General features: G+C 36.8%; 1 protein-coding gene across 1 annotated transcript in view; it reads right to left on the bottom strand.

The window, feature by feature from the left end:
- LOC145241502 (NADPH oxidase 4-like) overlaps positions 1 to 22,741 on the bottom strand; it is a 288,627-nt gene that overhangs the window by 25,342 nt on the left and 240,544 nt on the right. Inside the window, exon 12 of the mRNA XM_080104521.1 lies at positions 10,710 to 10,770. Coding sequence (XP_079960647.1) covers positions 10,710 to 10,770 — 61 coding nt within the window. The remainder of the gene's footprint in view (positions 1 to 10,709; positions 10,771 to 22,741) is intronic.

The following is a 22,741-nucleotide window of genomic DNA, read 5'->3' as shown; positions in this document are numbered from 1 at the left end:
GTTATTATTCATGATTTTGTTATTATTTTATTATTATTTATTATTTTGTTATTATTTATTATTTTGTTATTATTTATTATTTTATTATTATTTATTATTTTGTTATTATTTATTATTTTGTTATTATTTATTATTTTATTATTATTTATTATTTTGTTATTATTTATTATTTTGTTATTATTTATGATTTTGTTATTATTTTGTTATTATTTATTATTTTGTTATTATTTATGATTTTGTTATTATTTATTATTTTATTATTATTTATTATTTTGCTATTATTTATCATTTTGTTATTATTTATTATTTTATTATTATTTATGATTTTGTTATTATTTATTATTTTATTATTATTTATTATTTTGTTATTATTTATGATTTTCTTTATTATTTATGATTTTGTTATTATTTTGTTATTATTTATTATTTTATTATTTATTATTTTGCTATTATTTATTATTTTGTTATTATTTATGATTTTGTTATTATTTATGATTTTGTTATTATTTATTATTTTGTTATTATTTATTATTTTGTTATTATTTATTATTTTGTTATTATTATTTATTTTATTATTATTTATGATTTTGTTATTATTTTGTTATTATTTATTATTTTGTTATTATTTATTATTTTGTTATTATTTATTATTTTGTTATTATTTATTATTTTGTTATTATTTTGTTATTATCTATTATTTTGTTATTATTTATGATTTTGTTATTATTTATTATTTTATTATTATTTATTATTTTGCTATTATTTATCATTTTGTTATTATTTATTATTTTATTATTATTTATGATTTTGTTATTATTTATTATTTTATTATTATTTATTATTTTGTTATTATTTATGATTTTGTTATTATTTTGTTATTATTTATTATTTTATTATTTATTATTTTGCTATTATTTATTATTTTGTTATTATTTATGATTTTGTTATTATTTATGATTTTGTTATTATTTATTATTTTGTTATTATTTATTATTTTGTTATTATTTATTATTTTGTTATTATTATTTATTTTATTATTATTTATGATTTTGTTATTATTTTGTTATTATTTATTATTTTGTTATTATTTATTATTTTGTTATTATTTATTATTTTGTTATTATTTATTATTTTGTTATTATTTTGTTATTATCTATTATTTTGTTATTATTTATGATTTTGTTATTATTTATTATTTTGTTATTATTTATTATTTTGTTATTATTCATGATTTTGTTATTATTCATGATTTTGTTATTATTTATTATTTTATTATTATTTATTATTTTGCTATTATTTATGATTTTGTTATTATTTATTATTTTATTATTATTTATTATTTTGTTATTATTTATTATTTTATTATTATTTATTATTTTGTTATTATTATTACCTTCACTTTCACCGAGGTGAACGATTTATATGACCTTCACCGAGGTGCGCGACTTGACACACAAAAATAAACCGCCTCTTAATCACCTGCTAACGCATGCGTCACTGTAACGTCCAATGACAACAACAACAACAACCTTCTCACTCGATCTGCCTTTATACCACTATCTCAATCCCTTCTCTTGCGCATGCGCCTGTAGATTCCTGACAACCTCGAGACTTCCGCTTATAAAAACCCAAGTTTTGTTGTCGCGCATGCCTATACAAGGCACAAACACGAGGGCGTTTGTTGTGTTGGTAAGTACTACACTCCCCCCTGATCTGATGATCACATAGAGTGCACTCCGGGTGTGGCCTCTTAGTGCGTTGGCTTCTGCGAAGGGTGGTATTTACACTCTCGGATTCAGGTTCTGGTTCTGGTTCTGTGTGAGGTTCTGGTTCTGGTTCTGATCCTGCCTGATCAGACGAACTAAAACTACCACTCTCTTGCTCGGTGACTTCACTCATCAGCAGCTCATCATCTGATGATTCGCCGCTCTCTGTAGTTATGGGATGTACTTCACTAGCCGGGCGAAGATCGCGCACATGGCGTGGGGTTCCATCAACAAGGACCGACTGCTGGCTGACCACTCCAGATATTCGTCCTCACTTGAACTTGGTGGTGCACCGGTTTCCAGGGGGTCTAACCCAAACTGGATCCCCTACCTTGTATTTGTTATGACTCTCCTTGTCGATTGGTTGGACAGTGTCAATGCCCTTTATCCTAACACGGTATTTGTGTATGGCATTGGCCGGTGCTGTTGTTAGTGTCTTCCCATCCTTTGGTGTGACGTTATACCAATACGTGGCCTCCGTAATGGTGCATTGTTTTCTGGCAGCAATTCTCTTGATGCTGCGATGGCTCCTCTCAGCAATGCCATTCCCTGATGGCACATGGGCACATCGCAGTCGTAGTCAGACACCCCACTCATTCAACAACTGCCGAACTTGGTGGCTACGAAAAGCACATGCTCCACTTCCAATCGCCCCTTCTTCCATTACTCAGGTGCAGAATCGATAGACTGGCATGCCTCACAGTGCCTGATGATCTGCCTGACATCCGCCCTTGTCACTGCCGGGTCTACACGCCTCGCAAAATACAAAGTTCTTTTGATACCTGGATGTCCACTCTGCACATGAATTCTTTGTATTTGGCATGAGCTAATCGCGCCAACTGCGCAAGATCGAGCAGTGAACTCCACGCCTGTCTTCACAGCTTCATACCATTTGTGAGGCACACGGGTTAGTTGGTCTGCACGATTACAGTGTGATGCCACGAGCGTTACACTCACCGACAGGTCATATTCTGATACCAGACTCTTCAGGGTGTTTAGCTTCCGCCGGATTAACATCTCACTGGCTGCCTTAGTACGGACTCTTGTTCGTCCCGAGAGAGTGTCGGACACCCAGTGGTAGACGCAGAGAGAATCCGTGTACAAGTGTAACTTCTTCGACTGCCATTGCAGTGCCAGATTTAAACCCTTCACAACAGCATCCAGTTCCGCCAGGTTGATGTGTTGAGCATCACTCACGGGTCGCAGCCAGCATGCGTCTTCAATTACATTTCCACGTTGCTCCAATAACACTCCCAATGCTAAAGAACTAGCGTCAACCCACACATTCACAGTGTCCCCATCGGCACACCATTCTCCACGGGCAGGATCCTCCTTGTTAACTCTCTCTAGGGTTTCTGTCGTCATCAGAGTTAGAAGAGCATCATCAGATACATCATCCCAACCTGTAGTTACTAAACTTGCCCTGCGTTTGATGACGCCCACAGCTGCTCGGAGCCAGCAACACGCTGGTAAGTGACCAATAAGTTTCCCAGACAAGGAAAAAATAGTCCGCCGCGTAATAACATCAGGGACGGTTGGAATCTCACTGCCACGCCTCCATCGTAAGGTACCGTCTTTCCCGCAAACGTCCAATCCTAATACCCGTGCTCCATCCCTCAGACATTCGGAATCCTTGCACTCCAACCCGAATTGAGCTAACTTTTCTCTGACGTGCGACGCAGATTGTACGTCTTCATTGACATACACATAATCAATATAGGCCGATGTTGCGTCCTCAGTAGTCTTTTCCTGGGACAACACTGCATTTACGATGGTCTTCATGATTTGCGGTGCCACATTCAGCCCAAAGCCAAGCCGAGTAAGGCAGTATCTCTGACCCCGGAACCACACTGTCTGGAATGGCCACAATGTCTCATCCACTCGCACCTGCAAATAAGCCTTCCGCAAGTCTACTATAGACACATTGGAGCCCTTCTGGCACCATTCTCTCAGCTTGCTGGCGCACACATCAGCATCGGCAGTGTACGTCTCAATGTATCTATTGAGTTCACGATAGTCCAGCACCGGACGAACTTTTGATTTGTTATGTTGGACTACAGCCATTAAGGGAATCAGACCCTTGGGTGGTCCCAGCTTGTTGGGGTAGGGGATCAGCCATCCATCCTGGATCCATGCCTCAAGTTCCTTCTCGTAATCATTACGGGCCTCGTCGGGTATCGAGTACTCTGCAATGCTATTCTTGAGTTCGGTTGGCGCCCTTCCTTCTGTCCACTTCCACGATGCAGTCCATGCTTTTTGGTGAGGGTCGTAGTCCACCTTAAAATCAGGCCGATCAATGTGAACTGCAGCACACACTGGGGTTTCCAAAAATCGCACAGTCCCATCTCTTCCGATAACCACTCCCCCCAGTGCCTTAATAGCATCATATCCCAATAGTTCATCGAATCCCAGCAAATCCCCTTGCATCACCAGCACATTAATGTTTGCGGCCACACCAGAGTTTGTGTGGACTTTGACAGTTCCGGCTCCACAGCAAGCTTGCGTATTGCCACCTATTGTGGTTACTTTGATGTTCTGCTTTGTCCAGTTTCGACACAATTTGGCACTCATGATGGTGTGTGAGCACCCGGAGTCGAGAAGAGCTGAACAAAGCACTTGGTCCACGTACACATTTATTGTCGGTTGCGCCTCAATTAAATCTTGTCCGGGGAACAGGGCGGCGCTGACGTCCTGCCCCCTGATGCATTTCCCACACAATTTTGGGATAAATGTCCCTAGCTACCACATTAGAAACAGCGTGGGCGCCTCCGCCCCTTGTTAGTACAATTTCTTGCGATATGGCCTCGCTGGCCACAGCAGAAACATCTCCCATTGGTCGTGGGTCTCAAACTGGGACTCTTTTCAGCATTAGTCTTGGCTGCCTGTGCCATCATTACAACCGGTTCCCTCAGGTCCTCCTCATCTCTGATAATGGCTCGAGCGCGTTCTAACAAATGCTCCATGGGCGTTACAGATATGCTGGTGGAAGCCCTCAACAGTTGCTTAACATGGGTGGGAAGGCCGGCCACAAACGCATACGCCAGTGTTTGCTCTGACACTCCATTGCCAAATAGAACTGCAAGTTTCTTCAGCTCCGCGAAGAAGACGTCCACGGTTTCTCCTGGCATGAGCTTTCTAGTGGCAAATGTTTCGTAGGCCGTACAGGGATCCATGGCAAATGTCTTGTATAAAGCATTTTTTATACAGGTAATATCAGCCTTCTCCACAGCACTCAGTTGCTGATATACACTTAGGGCGCCTCCAGCCAATCTCAGGGGAATCACGGTATGCACCCCCTTTACTTCACAGAGGTTGCAGGTCAGCTCAACCCTTTCGACCCAGTCGACAACAGAAGTGGATCCGTCGAATTCGGGTATCAGTTTTAAATCAAACTTTGCCCCAGCCATAGTTGTCCAGGAAAAGAGACAAAATGAAATAGCCGAAATAGCTTATTACCTTCACCTTCACCGAGGTGAACGATTTATATGACCTTCACCGAGGTGCGCGACTTGACACACAAAAATAAACCGCCTCTTAATCACTTGCTAACGCACGCGTCACTGTAACGTCCAATGACAACAACAACAACAACAACCTTCTCACTCGACCTGCCTTTATACCACTATCTCAATCCCTTCTCTTGCGCATACGCCTGTAGATTCCTGACAATCTCGAGACTTCCGCTTATAAAAACCCAAGTTTTGTTGTCGCGCATGCCTATACAAGGCACAAACACGAGGGCGTTTGTTGTGTTGGTAAGTACTACAATTATTTATAATTTTGTTATTGTTTTGTTATTTTTCATTATTTTGTTATTATTTATTATTTTGTTATTCTGTATTATTTTGTTATTATTTATTATTATTTTTATTATTATTATTTTGTTATTTATTACTTTGTTATTATTTATTATTTTGTTATTATTTTATTATTTTGTGATTATTTATTTTTTTACTATTTATGATTTTGTTCTTATTTATTTTTTTGTTATTGTTTATTTTTTTGTTGTTATTTATTATTTTTTTTATTTTTTATTAAATTTTGAAATAAATGTTTGTATTCCAAAAAAACAAAAAAAGAACAAGAATATCATTTTTGAAGTGGAATGGATCTAGCTTAGGCTACTCAGTTGTAACCTTATTTACAATTAATTTAAATATAACAGTTTCAAATATTGTTCAAAATCCTCTGGTGCATTTTAATGTTGGTTGGTGTGTTTGTTTTGTTTTATGGCATATCAACCCTTTTCGGGTTATTTTATGCCGAATCCAGTGATTTTGAAGAAAACTTTTTTAATAGAATATATTTGTTTTTTCCAAGTGGGTTTCTATTAAACCCATAGTTGGGTCCCTAACAGGTACTACCACTCCGGGTCAAAGTGGGCCTGGGAACAATGGCAATTAAAGGGTGGCTCCACACTCCCCAAAGCCTGCAAACTGGGGCCTGGGATATAGTTTAAAGTCATATCTAGGTACATTTTAAACCATTATAAACTTTTTAATGTATTATTAACGTCTATAAGAGCAAGTGTATCGATGTAAAAAAAAATTAATTTCCACCAAAAGTCTATATAAAAACTATGGTTTCATTTGCACAGAGAACATTTTTACTTCATTGCTAAGAAAACAATCTGAATTTATGTAAGAAAAGAAAGATGCCAATATTTAGGGGTAAACGTCTTCAATATAATTGACTTGGATTTTGTTTGTTTATATAGTATATTAATAAAGAAGATGTTACTGTTTTTGAGTTTGTAAATTGGCGTTTTTTGTCCTTTTCTTTTTTTTTTTTAATAAGGTGGCGTCATACATTTGTTTTTGTCTGGCACCTCTATCACAAAACACGCACACATCGAGCAGAAGCGTTTACGCGAAGATAAATGTAAGAGTAAACAACTGAAGTTAAGGTTCTATGGAAATGCTGATAACTCCATCATTGCACAGTGTTTGTAATAACTAATTGACGCGATGGTGGTCATGTGTAATGAATTTATTCTGTAGTGTTCATTAAATGCCAATTCTAAGATGAGTGTTTATGTCTGAGTAAACAATGAAATCGGCGGTTTAATCAGAAGTGAATTGAAAAGCGGATGTTCATTATTGTCACAGCAATTGAGCCATAGGTGAAAGATAAGGGCGCATAATGACAAAACAAAGTAACTATGGTGCTTCACAGTAAACGTAGACTATGAAATATTTGCTCCAGTCCTAACTGGAATAGTCACAGTAGAAAATATTAAGTGGTTGAGTTATCCTCCTACCATAGTTAATTATGACTGGTTTTGAATAGTTTTTCTCTTCGGAAATAATGTAGCAATTTGTGATTGTGAATGAAATCGAATGATAATAGCAGGAAAATATGCATCAAGTACTGACATGTAATGTGACCATTTCTGATTTATGTGTGGAGGCAGCGTTTGTGAAGTTATATTGTAATTTTGTGAAGAGAAAAAATGTTCCTATTTTATCATATAAGAGATAAAATAATTATCTACAGGCACGTATTTCACCCTATTTACGGTTCGTCAACACATCTATACATGTGGTTAGGTGTGTTACCACATCTATACATGTGGTTGGGTGTGTTACTGAAATTATGTACTAGTTTACTACTTTAAAAGTTATGTTGAGTTTTGTTATTATTTTTCTTGTATAACTTTGGTGAAACACCTGTCTGTGGATAATTATTTTATCTATACTACTTATATATATATATATATATATATATATATATATATATTATATATATTATATATATATATATATATATATATATATATATATATATATATATCTCGAATATATGAAATCTACTAATTTTCATGATTTTATTGCATGCATTTCATCGATAAAGTGAACAATGGATTAGTAAATGTGACCTACATTTTGCTACCAGTATTCGTTTTTAATATGTTCACATGTGTGTAACGACTTTTTTTTTCCAGATCTAAAAGCACATTCTGTACTTCGGCCAAATAAGAGAGATAACCCGGATATCAGTTGAAGGGAAATAACTCTGACAACCATGCTCTTAATTAAAACTTGTGTTTAGTTAATATCATAAAAACTAAATCCTATGAAATAAATTATCCAGAAAATTATCTCTATAAAAAAATCATGAATAAACGTAGGACCCCATCCTCCAACGTAGACCCCTATTCTCATGTCTCCTTCTCCAATATCAGGGGTCTACGTTCCAACCTTCCAGAGCTTGAAACCCAATTACAGGAGACAAAACCGGACATATTCTTTCTCAGTGAAACTGGAATAGGACCGACCACCTCTCTAGACGAATTCATAATTAAAGGATATTCTAAACATCTAATCTGACCCCCAAGATCGCCATGGGCATGGAATATGTGCCTACATTAAAGATGGCTTCCCATGTGGTAGGGATATCTCCAGTGAAGACCCTAATTTACCTTATATGTGCTCCTGGGTTGCACTTGCTTACACCACTGTATTTATATTTGCCCTCTATCACCCCCACAACAGCGGAGTTACTATCTTTAAGAGCATATGTGAAAAAATTGACCACATCATGTCTGCTCATCCTTTAGGTAACATCCACATTTGTGGTGACTTCAATGTCCACAATGTGGAATAGCTGACCCACTCGAACAAGACAGATGATGAGAGGAGGTTCTGTCATGATTTTGCCATTGCCTATGATCTCACCCAGATTGTTCACGAACCCACCCGTGTGCCTGATACTTCCTGTCAGTACACTAGCCTTCAAGACCTTTTTCTCACAATTTCCCCTGAGCTATGTTCATGTTCCGTTCTGTCTCCTCTGGGATCTTCTGACCACTTGGTTCAATCAGTTAAAATAAAAACGAAATGCAATAAGTTTGCTGAGCAGCGGCTTGGTTCCCACCAGTTTTGGCAAATAGCAAACAGGATCCTGAACAGAAGCGTGCGTTCTATCTCAACCATCATCAATGGATCTGAGGTCATCTAGTCAGCATCAGACAAGGCCAAACTATTTGCCAAGAACTTTGCAGCTAATTCTACCCTACATGACGAAGGCCATCAACTCCCTGTATTTCCTCCTATAACAGACAACATGCTATGCAACATACAAATATCTGTGCGTGAGGTCGCTAAGCTAATCAAGAACCTTGATTCCAGTAAAGCAACTGGCCCTGACGGCATTACAATTATAGTGCTGAAAAAGATTCAACCAGAACTTGCCCCGATACTTACAAAACTGTTTAAGCGTTGCCTTAAAGAGAAGTGCTTCCCAACACCCTGGAAAACCTCATCAGTATGCTCTGTATTTAAGAATTCAGGTGATAAGTCGTCTCCCTCTCAGTACAGACCAATAAGTTTCCTGTGTGTTATGAGTAAGTTGCTGGAATCCATACTAAATAGAGAAGTAGTCAACCACCTCAGCAGAAATAACCTTCTTAATGACATAAAATATGGTTTCCGTTCTGCTAGATCTACAGCAGATGTGCTAACGGTTATATCTCATAGGATTAGTGAATCTCTTGACAAAGGCTTCCTCTCTAGGGCAATTGCTCTTGACATATCAAAAGTCTTCGATAAAGTATGGCATAAGGGCCTACTTCACAAGATTTCCAGCTACGATATAACTGGAAATGTTTTCTCGATCATTAAATCATTTCTCTCTGATAAGCTCATGAGAGTAGTGGTTGATGGGCAGAAATCAGAAGCCCTCAGTATTAATGCCAGAGTCCCTCAGGGGTCCATCCTGGGCCCAACTCTCTTCTTGATCTACATCAATGATCTCCAAAAACACATACTTAAATCATTCATTGACATCTATGCTGATGACACAACCATGTATGGCAACACATCTAAGGCCATAAATGACTAAGTTCTCTCTAATTCTCTCTCCTCTGATCTTGAGCGTGTACAGTGGGGGAAGAGTTGGCTGGTTACTTTAATGCATCTAAAACCAAGCTCCTATCCTTACATCATCAATGCTCTGATCCCCATCTGGCATCAATTGAAATGGGCGGATCTCGACTAGGGGAAGCTCCATGCTTTGATAAGCTTCTGGGCTTGACCTTTACTCCTGATCTGAAATGGAACACGTACATCAAGGTCGCTGAAAAAATGGTAGGATCCTTCTACCGCTCCAGAAGATATCTCAATGCTGACGCAATTCTCTACTTATATTACATCTGGGCAGGAGCTGCTAAAAACACTCTATCCTGCCTTGGCAGAGTACAAAATAGGCTTCGTGGCTTAGTGGGGGATGACCTTTTCTCTTCCCTGCAACCTCTCTCGCACAGGAGAGACGTTGCGACCCTGTCTTTGTTTTATTGTTACTTCCATGGCAAGTGCTTGTCTGAGCTCCAATCCCTGGTACCCCCTCACCAAGCATTCACGAAAAACACCCGTCTAGCTGAAACCACGGTAAAAAATTTTCCCCACTCTTTATTTGTGCCAAAACCAAAACGTAGATTCCATGAACAAAGCTTCTTTCTTAGAAGAGCATGCCTGTGGAACTCTGTTCCGTCTGCCTGTTTCCCATCTGACTACAACCTGGATGTCTTCAAGTTGAACATAAACAAATTGCTGATAAACCGCCCCCTTGAGTAGACACTTTATCAAATCTCAACACTAACGTACTGTACACGTAATAACCCTTATCCTTGAGTGGCTTCTGGACCTTGATAAGTGGTGACCAGCTTGTAAAAAAAAAAAATTAAATATCCTATAATGAAATCCTAAATATTTTTTCCTAAATTAAGCTTTTACAACAATTTTCTTGGAATAGAGAAAAAATTGTATTCTGGAAAAAAATGTGTGAAAAAATCTGAAATCGTTCAAACAGATTTTTAGTGCTGATTAAATGTTAATATTTCAAAACGTAAAAAGTTTTTTTTGTGATTTTTTTTTGTTTTTTTTTTCCTGTTCTAGTTGTGCTTTTACAAATGTTTTGCACGTAATGTCATAATTACCAAATCACCTGACCAGTCTCCACACACTCGGATATGAACAGAAAATACTGGAGATCCTTCAGTGGGACACTGCAAGATAAAAATTATATAATTAAAGCTTAAAAGACAAGAATTAACGTAACAAACATGGAATTGGTTAACACAAAAACATACTTTGTATTATTGGATTATCTGAATGATTAGTGTTTCTCATCTTTCACAATCTTAGGTGTGTCAAACTCAGGGAGCTTTCTGTCAAACTCAAGAATCTGCACTGAACTTTGAACAGAAACTTTATCTCATGTACAGAAGTAGCATGCTCTCACTACGTCAACCCTAACCTTAAGTAATTTGTAATTGTATTCTTAGTATTGCTCGTACTGAGGCTTGAACTTTCAGCTTCTAGAAGAGTTTCACTTAGAATTGATTTTTATCTAGTACCTTATTGGTTATAAGAATTTAGAGATTAACGTGGCTTTACATAAATGTATCAGTTTTTCTTTTCTTGTTTTGTTTAACTGATATTAAAATTGTATTTCTAAAATTCTTACCACAAATTATGACTTTTATTCTATCGTCAGTAATATATATATTATGCATCTCACGTCAATGCTATAGTGAAAATAACAAAAGACAAATCTTTTTTGATGGTATTTTAAGGACTTATGCCCTTATTAAAGTATGGTATTGAAGTGAATCAACAGAATGATGTGTCGTTTATTGAAATCTCATTTCTGTGTATTCCCTTTTCATAAAAGAAAAAGACAAATGCGATATTTTATGTTCTTATGGCAAATGGCCTAAAAATTTTATCATGCCGAAAGACATATCTCTTTTGTATTAATTTGGAAAGCAAAAATAATTGTAATGATCCATAGAAAATGAAGTTGAACGATTTTATCAAAACAATTATAATTATTTATTTTAATTTTAAATATTTTTAATTTGTATTTGAAATAACATTATAATTTAAGGTGAAAATAATAATAAAGATTTAATTTAATATAATTTCAAGGGAAGTTTTTGTTTGCTTTTATTGTTAGTTTTCTATTTTGTTTGAATAAAGAAACAAAAAGCTATGTTTATTATTTATCATTCTGTAATTCTGGTAGTCTGGTAATCGAGTATAACAAACCAAAGTCAGACAATTTTACTGAAATATTCTTTTTGCAATAATTTTTTCATTTTTTCTATTATACCATTTACAAAGAAAGAAAGAATAAAAGAACAGATTGCCTTCAATTTTGGTCGAACTTTCATTCTAGAATGGGGATAATCATAATCAAGAGGATTACTGCATGAACCACCGTCCGTAAACGCTGGATCAAAAAGGGAGCACATTTACGGGTTTGTCATATACTGAATTATACTAACTTATATGGAAAATTTGTCGCTATGTCCAACGATCATTATCCCGCGAGTCATAGTTACCAAGGTACTTTTAAAAATACAACAATAAAAACAAGAAGCAAGAAACGACTGTCCAGAAGATTAAAAAAATTTTGGAAAAAAAAGTTTTAAAAAAATAAGAAAATGTAAAATGTTCATTTGCATCTGCAACTGCCAAATTTGTCTCTTTAGCAAGGTCTAACAGATCTTATGTAACTATTAAAAAAACAGTAGAGAGAGTGAAGATTAGAAGAAAGAAAGAAAGAAAGAAAGAAAGAGAAATAGATAAAAAGAAATCATTTACTGAAGCGTTTTTTATAATGGACGACCATATTAACTTTTTACATATAAACGAAAATAAGTCAACATAAGTTACTTTCCCTTAATTATTGCAATATCTCTTTCCGACTTTGGGTAAATATATCCATGTTAGTTCCTTGTAGATGACGAAAATAAAACCACAAATGTTCGATCAAGATTCATTTGGTAATTTCTGTAACTTCGTCTCTTCAGCAGCTGATTTTCCACCACCTCACTTGGCAGAATTTCCTTTATTATTGTGCATATTTTTATTTGTAATACGGCTAAACTTAGCCTCGCAGCATTTCGACCTCGTTTTAAACCTTGCCATTAAACAACTTCTTCATTCCTAGAAGAAATATTTGTTTTTTTACCTTCCGGTGCACAAAGGTTACTGATTTTTATGTCTTTACCAACATATCTTCTTCTTCGACTTTTTATAGTCTAGTCACAACATCTGGATAAACTTAACCGTTAACTTATTCTCAAACATTTTTTATTTCAAACTGTTTTAAAATCCAGTTAAGACTATTTCTAATTTTTACATCTTTTTTGACGGAGATAAAGTTCACACGTCCCACAATAGTGGACACCAAAACCTAAATTGATAAAATAACGCAAATCTTCAAAAAACACTTCCCAAACCAATCAGCAAGTATAATTAAGCCACGTGATACAACAATCATCATCATTACATCAAAAATAAATAAAAGAGTAAGAAAGAAGAAGTAGAGAAAAAAGAGAGGAAGAAAGATTAAACAGAAATAAAATTCCAACATTCTCAAATTAAAAAAAATTGAGAGAAAAAAAGAAATTCCGAAACAACCAAATTCAATACCAATAAATTCAGACCTCTGTGATTTCACAGGTCTAGACAGAGATTCATTGATAATCTCATTATCATTTTCAAAATGAAAATCCCCACCTTCATCCTATCAAGGCACTTAAAACGAATGCGTAAGCTCTAACGGAAATAAATGCTTCTAAGGGTGTTCTTGCTGAACTAAACCATCAGTTCCATGGGAATATTTCATTACTCTAAAAAAATTCCAATAGGGCCTTGGCCTTGTGAAAGTTTTGATCAAAACTACATTTCCTACTTTGATTTTATTATCAAAATACGCTTGATATAGATCTCGAGATATTTCTCTCAAGCCCAACAAATAATGTTCATACCACAAGAAATACTGTCCATACCACAAGAAATACTGTTCCTACCACAACAAATAATGTTCCTACCACAACAAATACTGTTCATTCCACAACAAATAATGTTTATACCACAACAAATAATGTTCATTCCACAGCAAATAACGTTCATACCACAACAAATAATGTTCATACCACAACAAATAATGTTCATACCACAAGAAATACTGTTCATTCCACAACAAAAAATGTTCATTCCACAACAAATAATGTTCATTCCACAACAAATAATGTTCCTACCACAATAAATAATGTTCCTACCACAACAAATACTGTTCATTCCACAACAAATAATGTTCATACCACAACAAATAATGTTCCTACCACAGCAAATAATGTTCATACCACAACAAATAATGTTCATTCCACAAGTAATGTTCATACCACAACAAATAATATCCATACCACAACAAATACTATCCATACCACAACAAATAGTGTTCATACCACAACAAATAATGTTCAAATCACAACAAATGATGTCTATACAAAAACAAATAATGTTCATACCACAACAAATAATGTTCCTACCACAACAAATACTGTTCATTCCACAACAAATAATGTTCATACCACAACAAATAATGTTCATTCCACAGCAAATAACGTTCATACAACAAATAATGTTCCTACCACAACAAATAATATCCATACCACAACAAATAATATCCATACCACAACAAATAGTGTTCATACCACAACAAATAATGTTCATACCACAACAAATAATGTTCCTACCACAATTAATAATGTCCATACCACAACAAATAATGTTCATATCACAACAAATAATATCCATACCACAACAAATAATGTTGATACCACAACAAATAATGTCCATACCACAACAAATGATGTTCAAATCACAACAAATTATGTCCATACAAAAACAAATAATGTTCATACCACAACAAATAATGTTCATACCACAACAAATAATGTTCATACCACAACAAATAATGTTCCTACCACAACAAAAAAATGTTCCTACCACAACAAATACTGTTCATTCCACAACAAATAATGTTCATACCACAACAAATAATGTCCATTCCACAGCAAATAACGTTCATACCACAACAAATAATGTTCATTCCACAACAAATAATGTTCATACCACAACAAATAATGTTCCTACCACAATTAATAATGTCCATACCACAACCAATAATGTTCATATCACAACAAATAATATCCATACCACAACAAATGATGTTGATACCACAACAAATAATGTCCATACCACAACAAATAATGTTCAAATCACAACAAATGATGTCCATACAAAAACAAATAATGTTCATACCACAACAAATAATGTTCATACCACAACAAATAATGTTCAATACCACAACAAATAATGTTTATACTACAACAAATAATGTCCATACAAAAACAAATAATGTTCATACCACAACAAATAATGTTCATACCACAACAAATAATGTTCCTACCACAACTAATAATATCCATACCACAACAAATAATGTTCGTACTACAACAAATAATGCCCATACCACAACAAATAATGTTCATACCACAACAAATAATATCCATACCAGAACAAATAATGTTCATACCTCAACAAATAATGTTCATACCACAACAAATAATGTCTATAACGCCACAAATAACGTCCATACCACAACAAATAATGTCCATACCACAACAAATAATGTTCATGCCACAACAAATAATATTCCTACCACAACTAATAATGTCCATAACACAACAAATAATGTTTATACTACAAACAAATAATGTCCATAACACAACAAATAATGTTTATACTAGAACAAATAATGTCCATAACACAACAAATAATGTTTATACTACAACAAATAATGTCCATACCATACCACAACAAATAATGTCTATACCACAACAAATAATGTTCATATCACAACAGTTTAAACGTGTAAAATGGAATCTCTGCATTTCAAACTTTCGACTAGATCAGATCTATTAGGAGGACTATCTTAAAAGGGATCTTAATCTAAATTTAAAAATACCACATTTCCATGGGTGAATGAAAAGATTAGGGGCGATCATTTCCCAACTGGAATCATCGCAAAACGATAAGTTAACAGTCTCTTGTTGATTGGCTTATGCAAATCTGACAGAACAGTTAATAACTGAAAATAATCCAATCTATTACGACCTTGAATAAACAATTCTTAAGTGTCTTAATCAACCTTTCCCAATCTATTACGACCTTGAATAAACAATTCTTAAGTGTCTTAATCAACCTTTCCCAATCTATTACGACCTTGAATAAACAATTCTTAAGTGTCTTAATCAACCTTTCCCATACTGCTCCAAACCATATGGCGTACACAGGTACAATATTGTCTTCGATATTACAAGTATCAAGATTTCCTTGGAACTAATCAGACAAACATACCTTCCCTACCAAGTCATAACCTCTAATGAAGGACAAGGCATTCTCAGAATAAATGAATGTGTGTAGGAACACCAAACAGGTTAAAGAATCTTAGGAAAGCCAAAATTATAGATTGAGTAGACATATTGGGCAAGAGTTTCAAATGAATAGCTCTGACGTTGAAACACGTAAAGATCAAAACATGCATTTACTTAATTTCACTATCATCAGCAACAGGTGAACCATGAAGCCAATGCCTGTATGTAAAAAGGGTCTAAAAATGTTCACCCTAGATAAGTAAGTTATCTTGGGATACCGGAAGGACAAGGAATTATATCTTTTACAAATAGCACAACCAGAGATAACAGTTTTTACAGCTTGTCTGGCTTTGGTTAACCAAAATCCATAGTGTTTGCATTTAGTATGACAATTCATAACAAACAAACTCGTAATATGACACGATTTAGGTTACAAAATCGGATGAAGTACATCGCTGAGAAAATAAGCAGAATTGTCTAATCGTTTACGACTGCGAATCAACTTTTCATATCCAAGAACAAAATTGTACCTAGATACCAACTATGTTACCTCACCTAGATCAGGATATTCCAAAAAATTATTCTCTCTGGTGAAGAATTGACTTATTATAATATATAATATGATAATTAAATACAACTTAGCTTTAATACTAACATCATCGTTCATACATTTCAATTTGGCAATGAACTTGAACACAACAGTTAATATTCTTATTGACTTATTTAAAGAAGAGAACCTTTCCAACAGAAACATGACTTAATTAACCATAACGGACCCTTCACCCAAAAATTCTTGTCTTTAACGAATTTATTAAGCGTCACGAAATCAGCACGATTTTCAATTGTATTGACGTACTTAAACTTTAGAATAAAACCTTTATCACGTAAGTCACTAATCATAGCCTTTATATCCTTCAGACGATTTCTGGTGAATTGGCACTTCGTGTTAACCTGAGCGTCAGTTGCTACTATAATTTCCTTCAACATTATTGGAAACATCTTAACTAACACTGAGACATGTTGAATGCCTAAATACACTGACAACAGCTTTAATGTAGACAGAGTTCTCTTGACAGAAGGAACAACCTTAGCCTTAGCAAACAACAAATTAGCTTGTCCAAGTTGATATAACAATGCTTGATTAGAAGCATTACAAAACATAATTAAAATAGCAGCAAAGTCGGTATCAACTGAATGTCTGATGTGTGGAAAAAAAATTGAGTTGGATGAATGTTACTTACATCTGGCAAGTTCAGCGACAGGGGATATTGTGACCAACTTGAATGTCTGTTTACTTCTGATATTTATAGTCAGGATTGAGTAGGAGGGGTGGAAGGTGATTACAACCTATATATTCAGGGTTGGTCTCTCTCTACCAGTTCAGTCTGTACTGTGTTATCATAGAAACCAGACCGTTAGTGTTCTACTCAGGAAGTTTAGATAGTGTTGTTACCAGACCCCGTTTAAGGAGGATTTCTTTTTTGCAACCCTGATTGCTACCTGCACCTTTTAAGCATCGCCCTTCAACCCTTTCTTTTTCAAATTGCAAAAAAGAATTTTTAAGAATTATCCTTTTTCGCTGACCTGTGACATAATTGATCAACTCGTTATTCGGCATGGAAGTTTCCAGGGAACGGATCCTTCAATGGATGACTGTACTGAAGATAAAGGTTAATGAACGGTTGAAGCTGTGTCATGGAGATAGTGACCCCGCACGCTTATGTCATCTTCCGCAAGGATATTTTGGAGTATATTCACGAAATGGAAGTATGCTTCACTAAGCTGAAATTAGCTCAAATTCCAGAGGCGGATGTACTGGAAACAGAAGTTAGTTGGGCATCACAACTCATGGAATACCATATAGAGTTGGGTGAATTGGATGATTCCTTGGCTGCACCTACTGCCAGTTCTTTCATGGATACAACTCCTCATTCGACATCAGGAAGAAGTTCAGCTTCCTTTGTAGTTAAACCTCCACAAATACAGATCACCAGACCCACATTTGGTGGTTCTGAGATGGCTACCGATCTCATGAGTTTCCAGAATTTTTTGTCGAGATTTGAAAACTGTGTGGTTGGTATGGTTAACAACGCTGAACGTTTAAATTTCTTAAAATGCTCCCTTACAGACAGAGCCTTGAGGCTAATCAACCATTTGAGCTGCACAGAGTCAAATTATCAACGTGCCCTTGCTTTACTGAAAAAGGAATATTTAAATATCGATGAGATCATTGATCAAATATTCCAAGACATACTTGATTATACACCAAGGAAGGAGATCTCCTACTCGGATTTTGGCGAGTTTATTTCCAGGACTGCTTCCATCTTGGAGGAGCTGCGACTTTTCTGTGAATACTTCAGGTGGAGCTCGTTTAATGGGCAAGATTCTGTTTTTGAAGTTTCCTAAGGAGCTAAAGGGGGAAATGATTGGGCTGACGGGGATCCGCATACCATCCTTGTCTTCTATATTAGAGCTCACCGGGGAGGCAATTAAACGACTACAGGTCAAGGTCGGCACCTCTGCCAGTACTTCATTTGATAGTGGAAGGAGTTCTTCTCAGAGTATGGCACGGAGACCTAAGACTACCTCATCATTCCATATAGGCACTAGCCCCCAGACGTGGCCTGGATATTCACGAAGCTTGCCTCCCATTTTGTTTGTGACTTTCAGCAGGGGAAAGAAGTCTATTGCAATCAATTGCCTTCTGTACACAGGCAGTAGGAGGTCATATCTGTCTGCTGATGTACTGCATGGCTTGGGCTCACTAGAGACAATTGGAATGGATTGCCAGATTAGGTTATCCACCCTGCTAGGCGAATGTGATAGAAGTTTCAAAGAAGTTGCTCTGGACATCAGTTTGGGTTGTGGAAATCCAGTGACATCTCATATTTTGGTAACCGAGATGATCGATTTGTTTGTCCGACTAACAAATTTGGAACTCTTGTTAGATGCCTTCCAGGATGTGGCCGGGAAATTTGAAACTGGCTCGGACTTCATACCAATCAAAGGTTTGGACCTCCTACATCAATTGGGGCCCTTTCAACTTGTTCCTTGTCTGAAGGGATGGGCCTTCTCCACAACAGCAAGTGTTGTCCCATTTGGAACTGTGGAATCCTTCTTCTCTGAGGATCAAACTCCCTATGAGGTAGCACACCTCTCGTTTAACTCTGTAATGCAGACTCCACAATTACATTCCTCCTACCTGTGTTTTGTTCTTGAAAGCCAACCCACACCTAGACCCCGAGTTCTTTCCTGATAGTGAAGTACAGAGGGGGTTGGAACAGATGTTCAACCTGGAATCTTTGGGAATACATGATGAAAATACCTTCTCTGACTATGATCAAGAGCAGATAAGGCGCTTTCAAAATGCCATAGAGTTCAAAGATGGCACATACTATGTGGAGCTTCCCTGGCATGTTGACAAGTTAGCCAGAGTCCCGTCTAATCATGCTGTCTCTTTACGTATCTTGGACCGGGTGACTAAGGACCTGATAAAAAATATGTATCAGGACTACTTGGAAGTGTTCCGGCAACAGGAACAAGATGGTATAATTGAGGAGATCTTTGTACCCATCCACGAATGTCAGAATTATGTATGGATACCACATCGACCAGTTGTTAAGCATGACCCTACAGCTATGACCAAGATCCGTCCTGTTTTCAATTGTAGCTTGAAGACTGGTAACGGAATGTCCCTTAATGAAGCCACTTACTCTTGCATCAACCTCACCGGAGACATGCTAAATTTGTTGATGAGCTTCAGAGTTAATAACTACATTCTGTTGGCAGACATTCGAAAGGCATTCTTAATGATACGTCTCCGCCTGAAAGCTGACAAGAACAGATTCTGTTTCTTCATCAAGGTCTGAGATTATCTTCGCTGTTTTAGATGCCCTACGTTGATTTTTGGGTTCACTGCCAGCCCATTCATATTGGGGTGTATTCTTAAATTTCATGCAGCTCAGTATCCATTGGATGATTGTCGGAAGATGATGGAAACACGATTTTATGTGGACAACCTTGTTACAGCTGAAGCCGATCCGCACAAACTTGTCGAACTATATTCTCTTACAAAGAAACGTCTGCGGGAGGGAGGATTTATTATCCAGTCATGTAACACAAATGTTAACGCCCTCCGAGATAGGATGAAAAGTGATGGTATGCTAAGTGTACACGACAAGGAATGGGAGAGGGTATTGGGGTATCAATGCAATCCCCTTCCAGAAAAAATGCATGTGGCACCTATTCAGTGTGATCCTGGTGCCTCAACGAAGAGAAGGATCCTTTCTGAAGCTTCTAAACTATTCGACCCACTGTCTCTCTGCCTCCCGGTTACAGTCTGAAGTCGTGGGCTTATTAGGACTATGTGGAAGAATCATTTTGGTTGGGATGATCCTCTTCCTCCTGAAATTTTTAGTGGTTTGAAAAAACTTTCTAAGAATCTGTCAGAGTTAAGTGATCTTCAATTTGATAGACAAGCCCTTGTGGTGCAAGACCGCCGATCTTGCTTGCTATTCGCTAAGGAAAAGGTTGCCCCAATGAAGGAAAAAACTCTGCCAGTGTTAGAGCTAATGGCAGTTTATCTTGCACTAAAATGCCTGCCAACCATCCTGAATAATTGTGAGCAGTTTATTCCAGCTAGGTTGTGTGTGGCCACCGATGCCCAGGTAGTGTTGTCTTGGCTGTTGTCGCAATCTATGGCCAGCAAAAACATTTTTGCTAAAATCAGATTGAAGGACATTTTACTGATGAATCGCGAGTTGGAATCACGATATGGACTAAAATATGTGGCCACAATGGATAATCCTGCTGATATGATAACGAGAGCATTAACGATGAGAAGGTTTCTGTCCAATTTTGAATTTTGGTGTATTGGTCCCTCTTAGCTAGGCGGAGGACTCCTTCAGTGGCCAGCACAGGAGTTACCATGCTTAAATGAATATTGCTCACGGATGGCTCATGCTTTGATGAACTACTCACTGGTCATGGGCCAAGAATGCCCTTCTATCATACCTATCCATAGGTTCTCAACCTTTTCTCGTTTGCTGAGAGTCACCTCATTGTCTACAAGTTTTTAGCTATTAAACTGGGGCGTGAATGGGACAACAATTCCAAAGCTGCAGTTTATTTGCCGATATTACTCCAGAGACAGGAATTTCCTGCAGAGATTGAGTATCTGACAGAACCTATGAGGAACCAGGAACTCAGGCGAGTTCGTGCCTTGGATCTATTTCTGGATTCTGATGGACTAATCTGGTCAAGGGAAAACTTGACCGATCTTCACATCTGGCATATGAAGTAAAAAATCCTATTTTGCTTGGAAAACATCACCCAATTACAAAACTTATTGTTGTAGACTGTCATGTAAAATGTTCACATTTGGGAACCAGAGCAAACTTGGCTGAATTGAGGCAGAGCGGCTACTGGGTTCCACAAGGTAGACAAGCGGTAAATAAGGTCTTGGCATCTTGTGCAAGATGCAAGCGATGCAATTCCAGACCGGTGCTTCCCAATGCCGTGGCTAGTCTACCAGCTCCTCGTGCTGATTTTGAAGTGCCTTACCGGCATACAGGCGTTGACTTCACTGGCTATGTCTGGGTGAAAGAGGGAAACTCTGATAGAAAAATGTATTTGTTGGTTTTCACTTGCCTGAATGTGAGAGCCTTCCATATAGAGGTGGTTCCGGACATGAGCGTGCTGTCCTTCTTTCAAGCTCTGGCTCACTTCACAAATCAATATGGGATTCCGGGGGCTATTTATAGCAATAACTCCAAGACTTTTATTGGAAGTGGGAAACTTTTTGGCCGTATTTCTCTAATGAACGAATATCAAGATAAATTTGGCTCGTGTGGCATGAGACTTAATACTATTCCCTTGTTTTCACCATGGTATGGAGGAACTTGGGAACGTTGCATCAAGACCATAAAAACCTGCCTATTTAAGATCATTGGAGCAAATTGGATTATTTCACACTGGTGACCATGATCTCCGATATTCAGAGATCGGTTAACAATCGACTGCTAACATACCAGGTGTCTGTAGACAATAATGCTACAGCTATCACTCCTAACATGTTCTTGAAACCCAACAAGAGCCCTGGGTTATTGTTATAATTAGGACAGAGGGATCTTGCTACGTCAGTGCCACCCAGCAGGGAGAGACTGATCAGAACCATGGAGCATAGGAACCAATGGTGCTGATTTCCATAAGTTGTCGTACAACAAATACCTTTTGGACCTGGGACGGAAATCTCCGGGGCACTCCCGATTGCGATCAGAGAATCGCCTTCAAAAGGATGATGTGGTTCTGGTTAACAGCCCCTTAAAACCGAGACCATTTTGGATTTTGGGAATCATTGTGGATCTTATATGAGGCAATGATAATGTAGTTAGATCCGCCCGTGTCAGGAGAGGAGATGGTCTTGTGGAAGTCCACTCATTGAAACATCTGTATCCTTTAGAGCTGTCTGTGGCCCCTAACAATATTCCAGAACCAGAGGTCATCGATTCTATCGAACCCACAGTGAATGAGCCAGTTGATGATGGGGACAGAGAGCCATCATGTTTATCTTCCGTTGCAGAAGACCCTGTCTGGTTATGTCCAATATGCAATGCTCCTCAATTAGATAAGGCCATGATTGGATGCGACTCATGTGATGAATGGTATCATTTCTAATGTGTTGGCATCGATGAGGCACCCCCAAGAAGACGGAAATGGTACTGCCTTGAGTGTGTACCACAAA

The sequence above is a fragment of the Euprymna scolopes genome, chromosome 20 (assembly GCF_053919585.1).
Source record: "Euprymna scolopes isolate OS-2025 chromosome 20, ASM5391958v1, whole genome shotgun sequence".
NCBI classification, from domain to species: Eukaryota; Metazoa; Mollusca; class Cephalopoda; order Sepiida; family Sepiolidae; genus Euprymna; species Euprymna scolopes.
The sequence above is the reverse complement of the archived record's forward strand: the minus strand, read 5'-3'. Positions and strand labels throughout refer to the sequence as shown.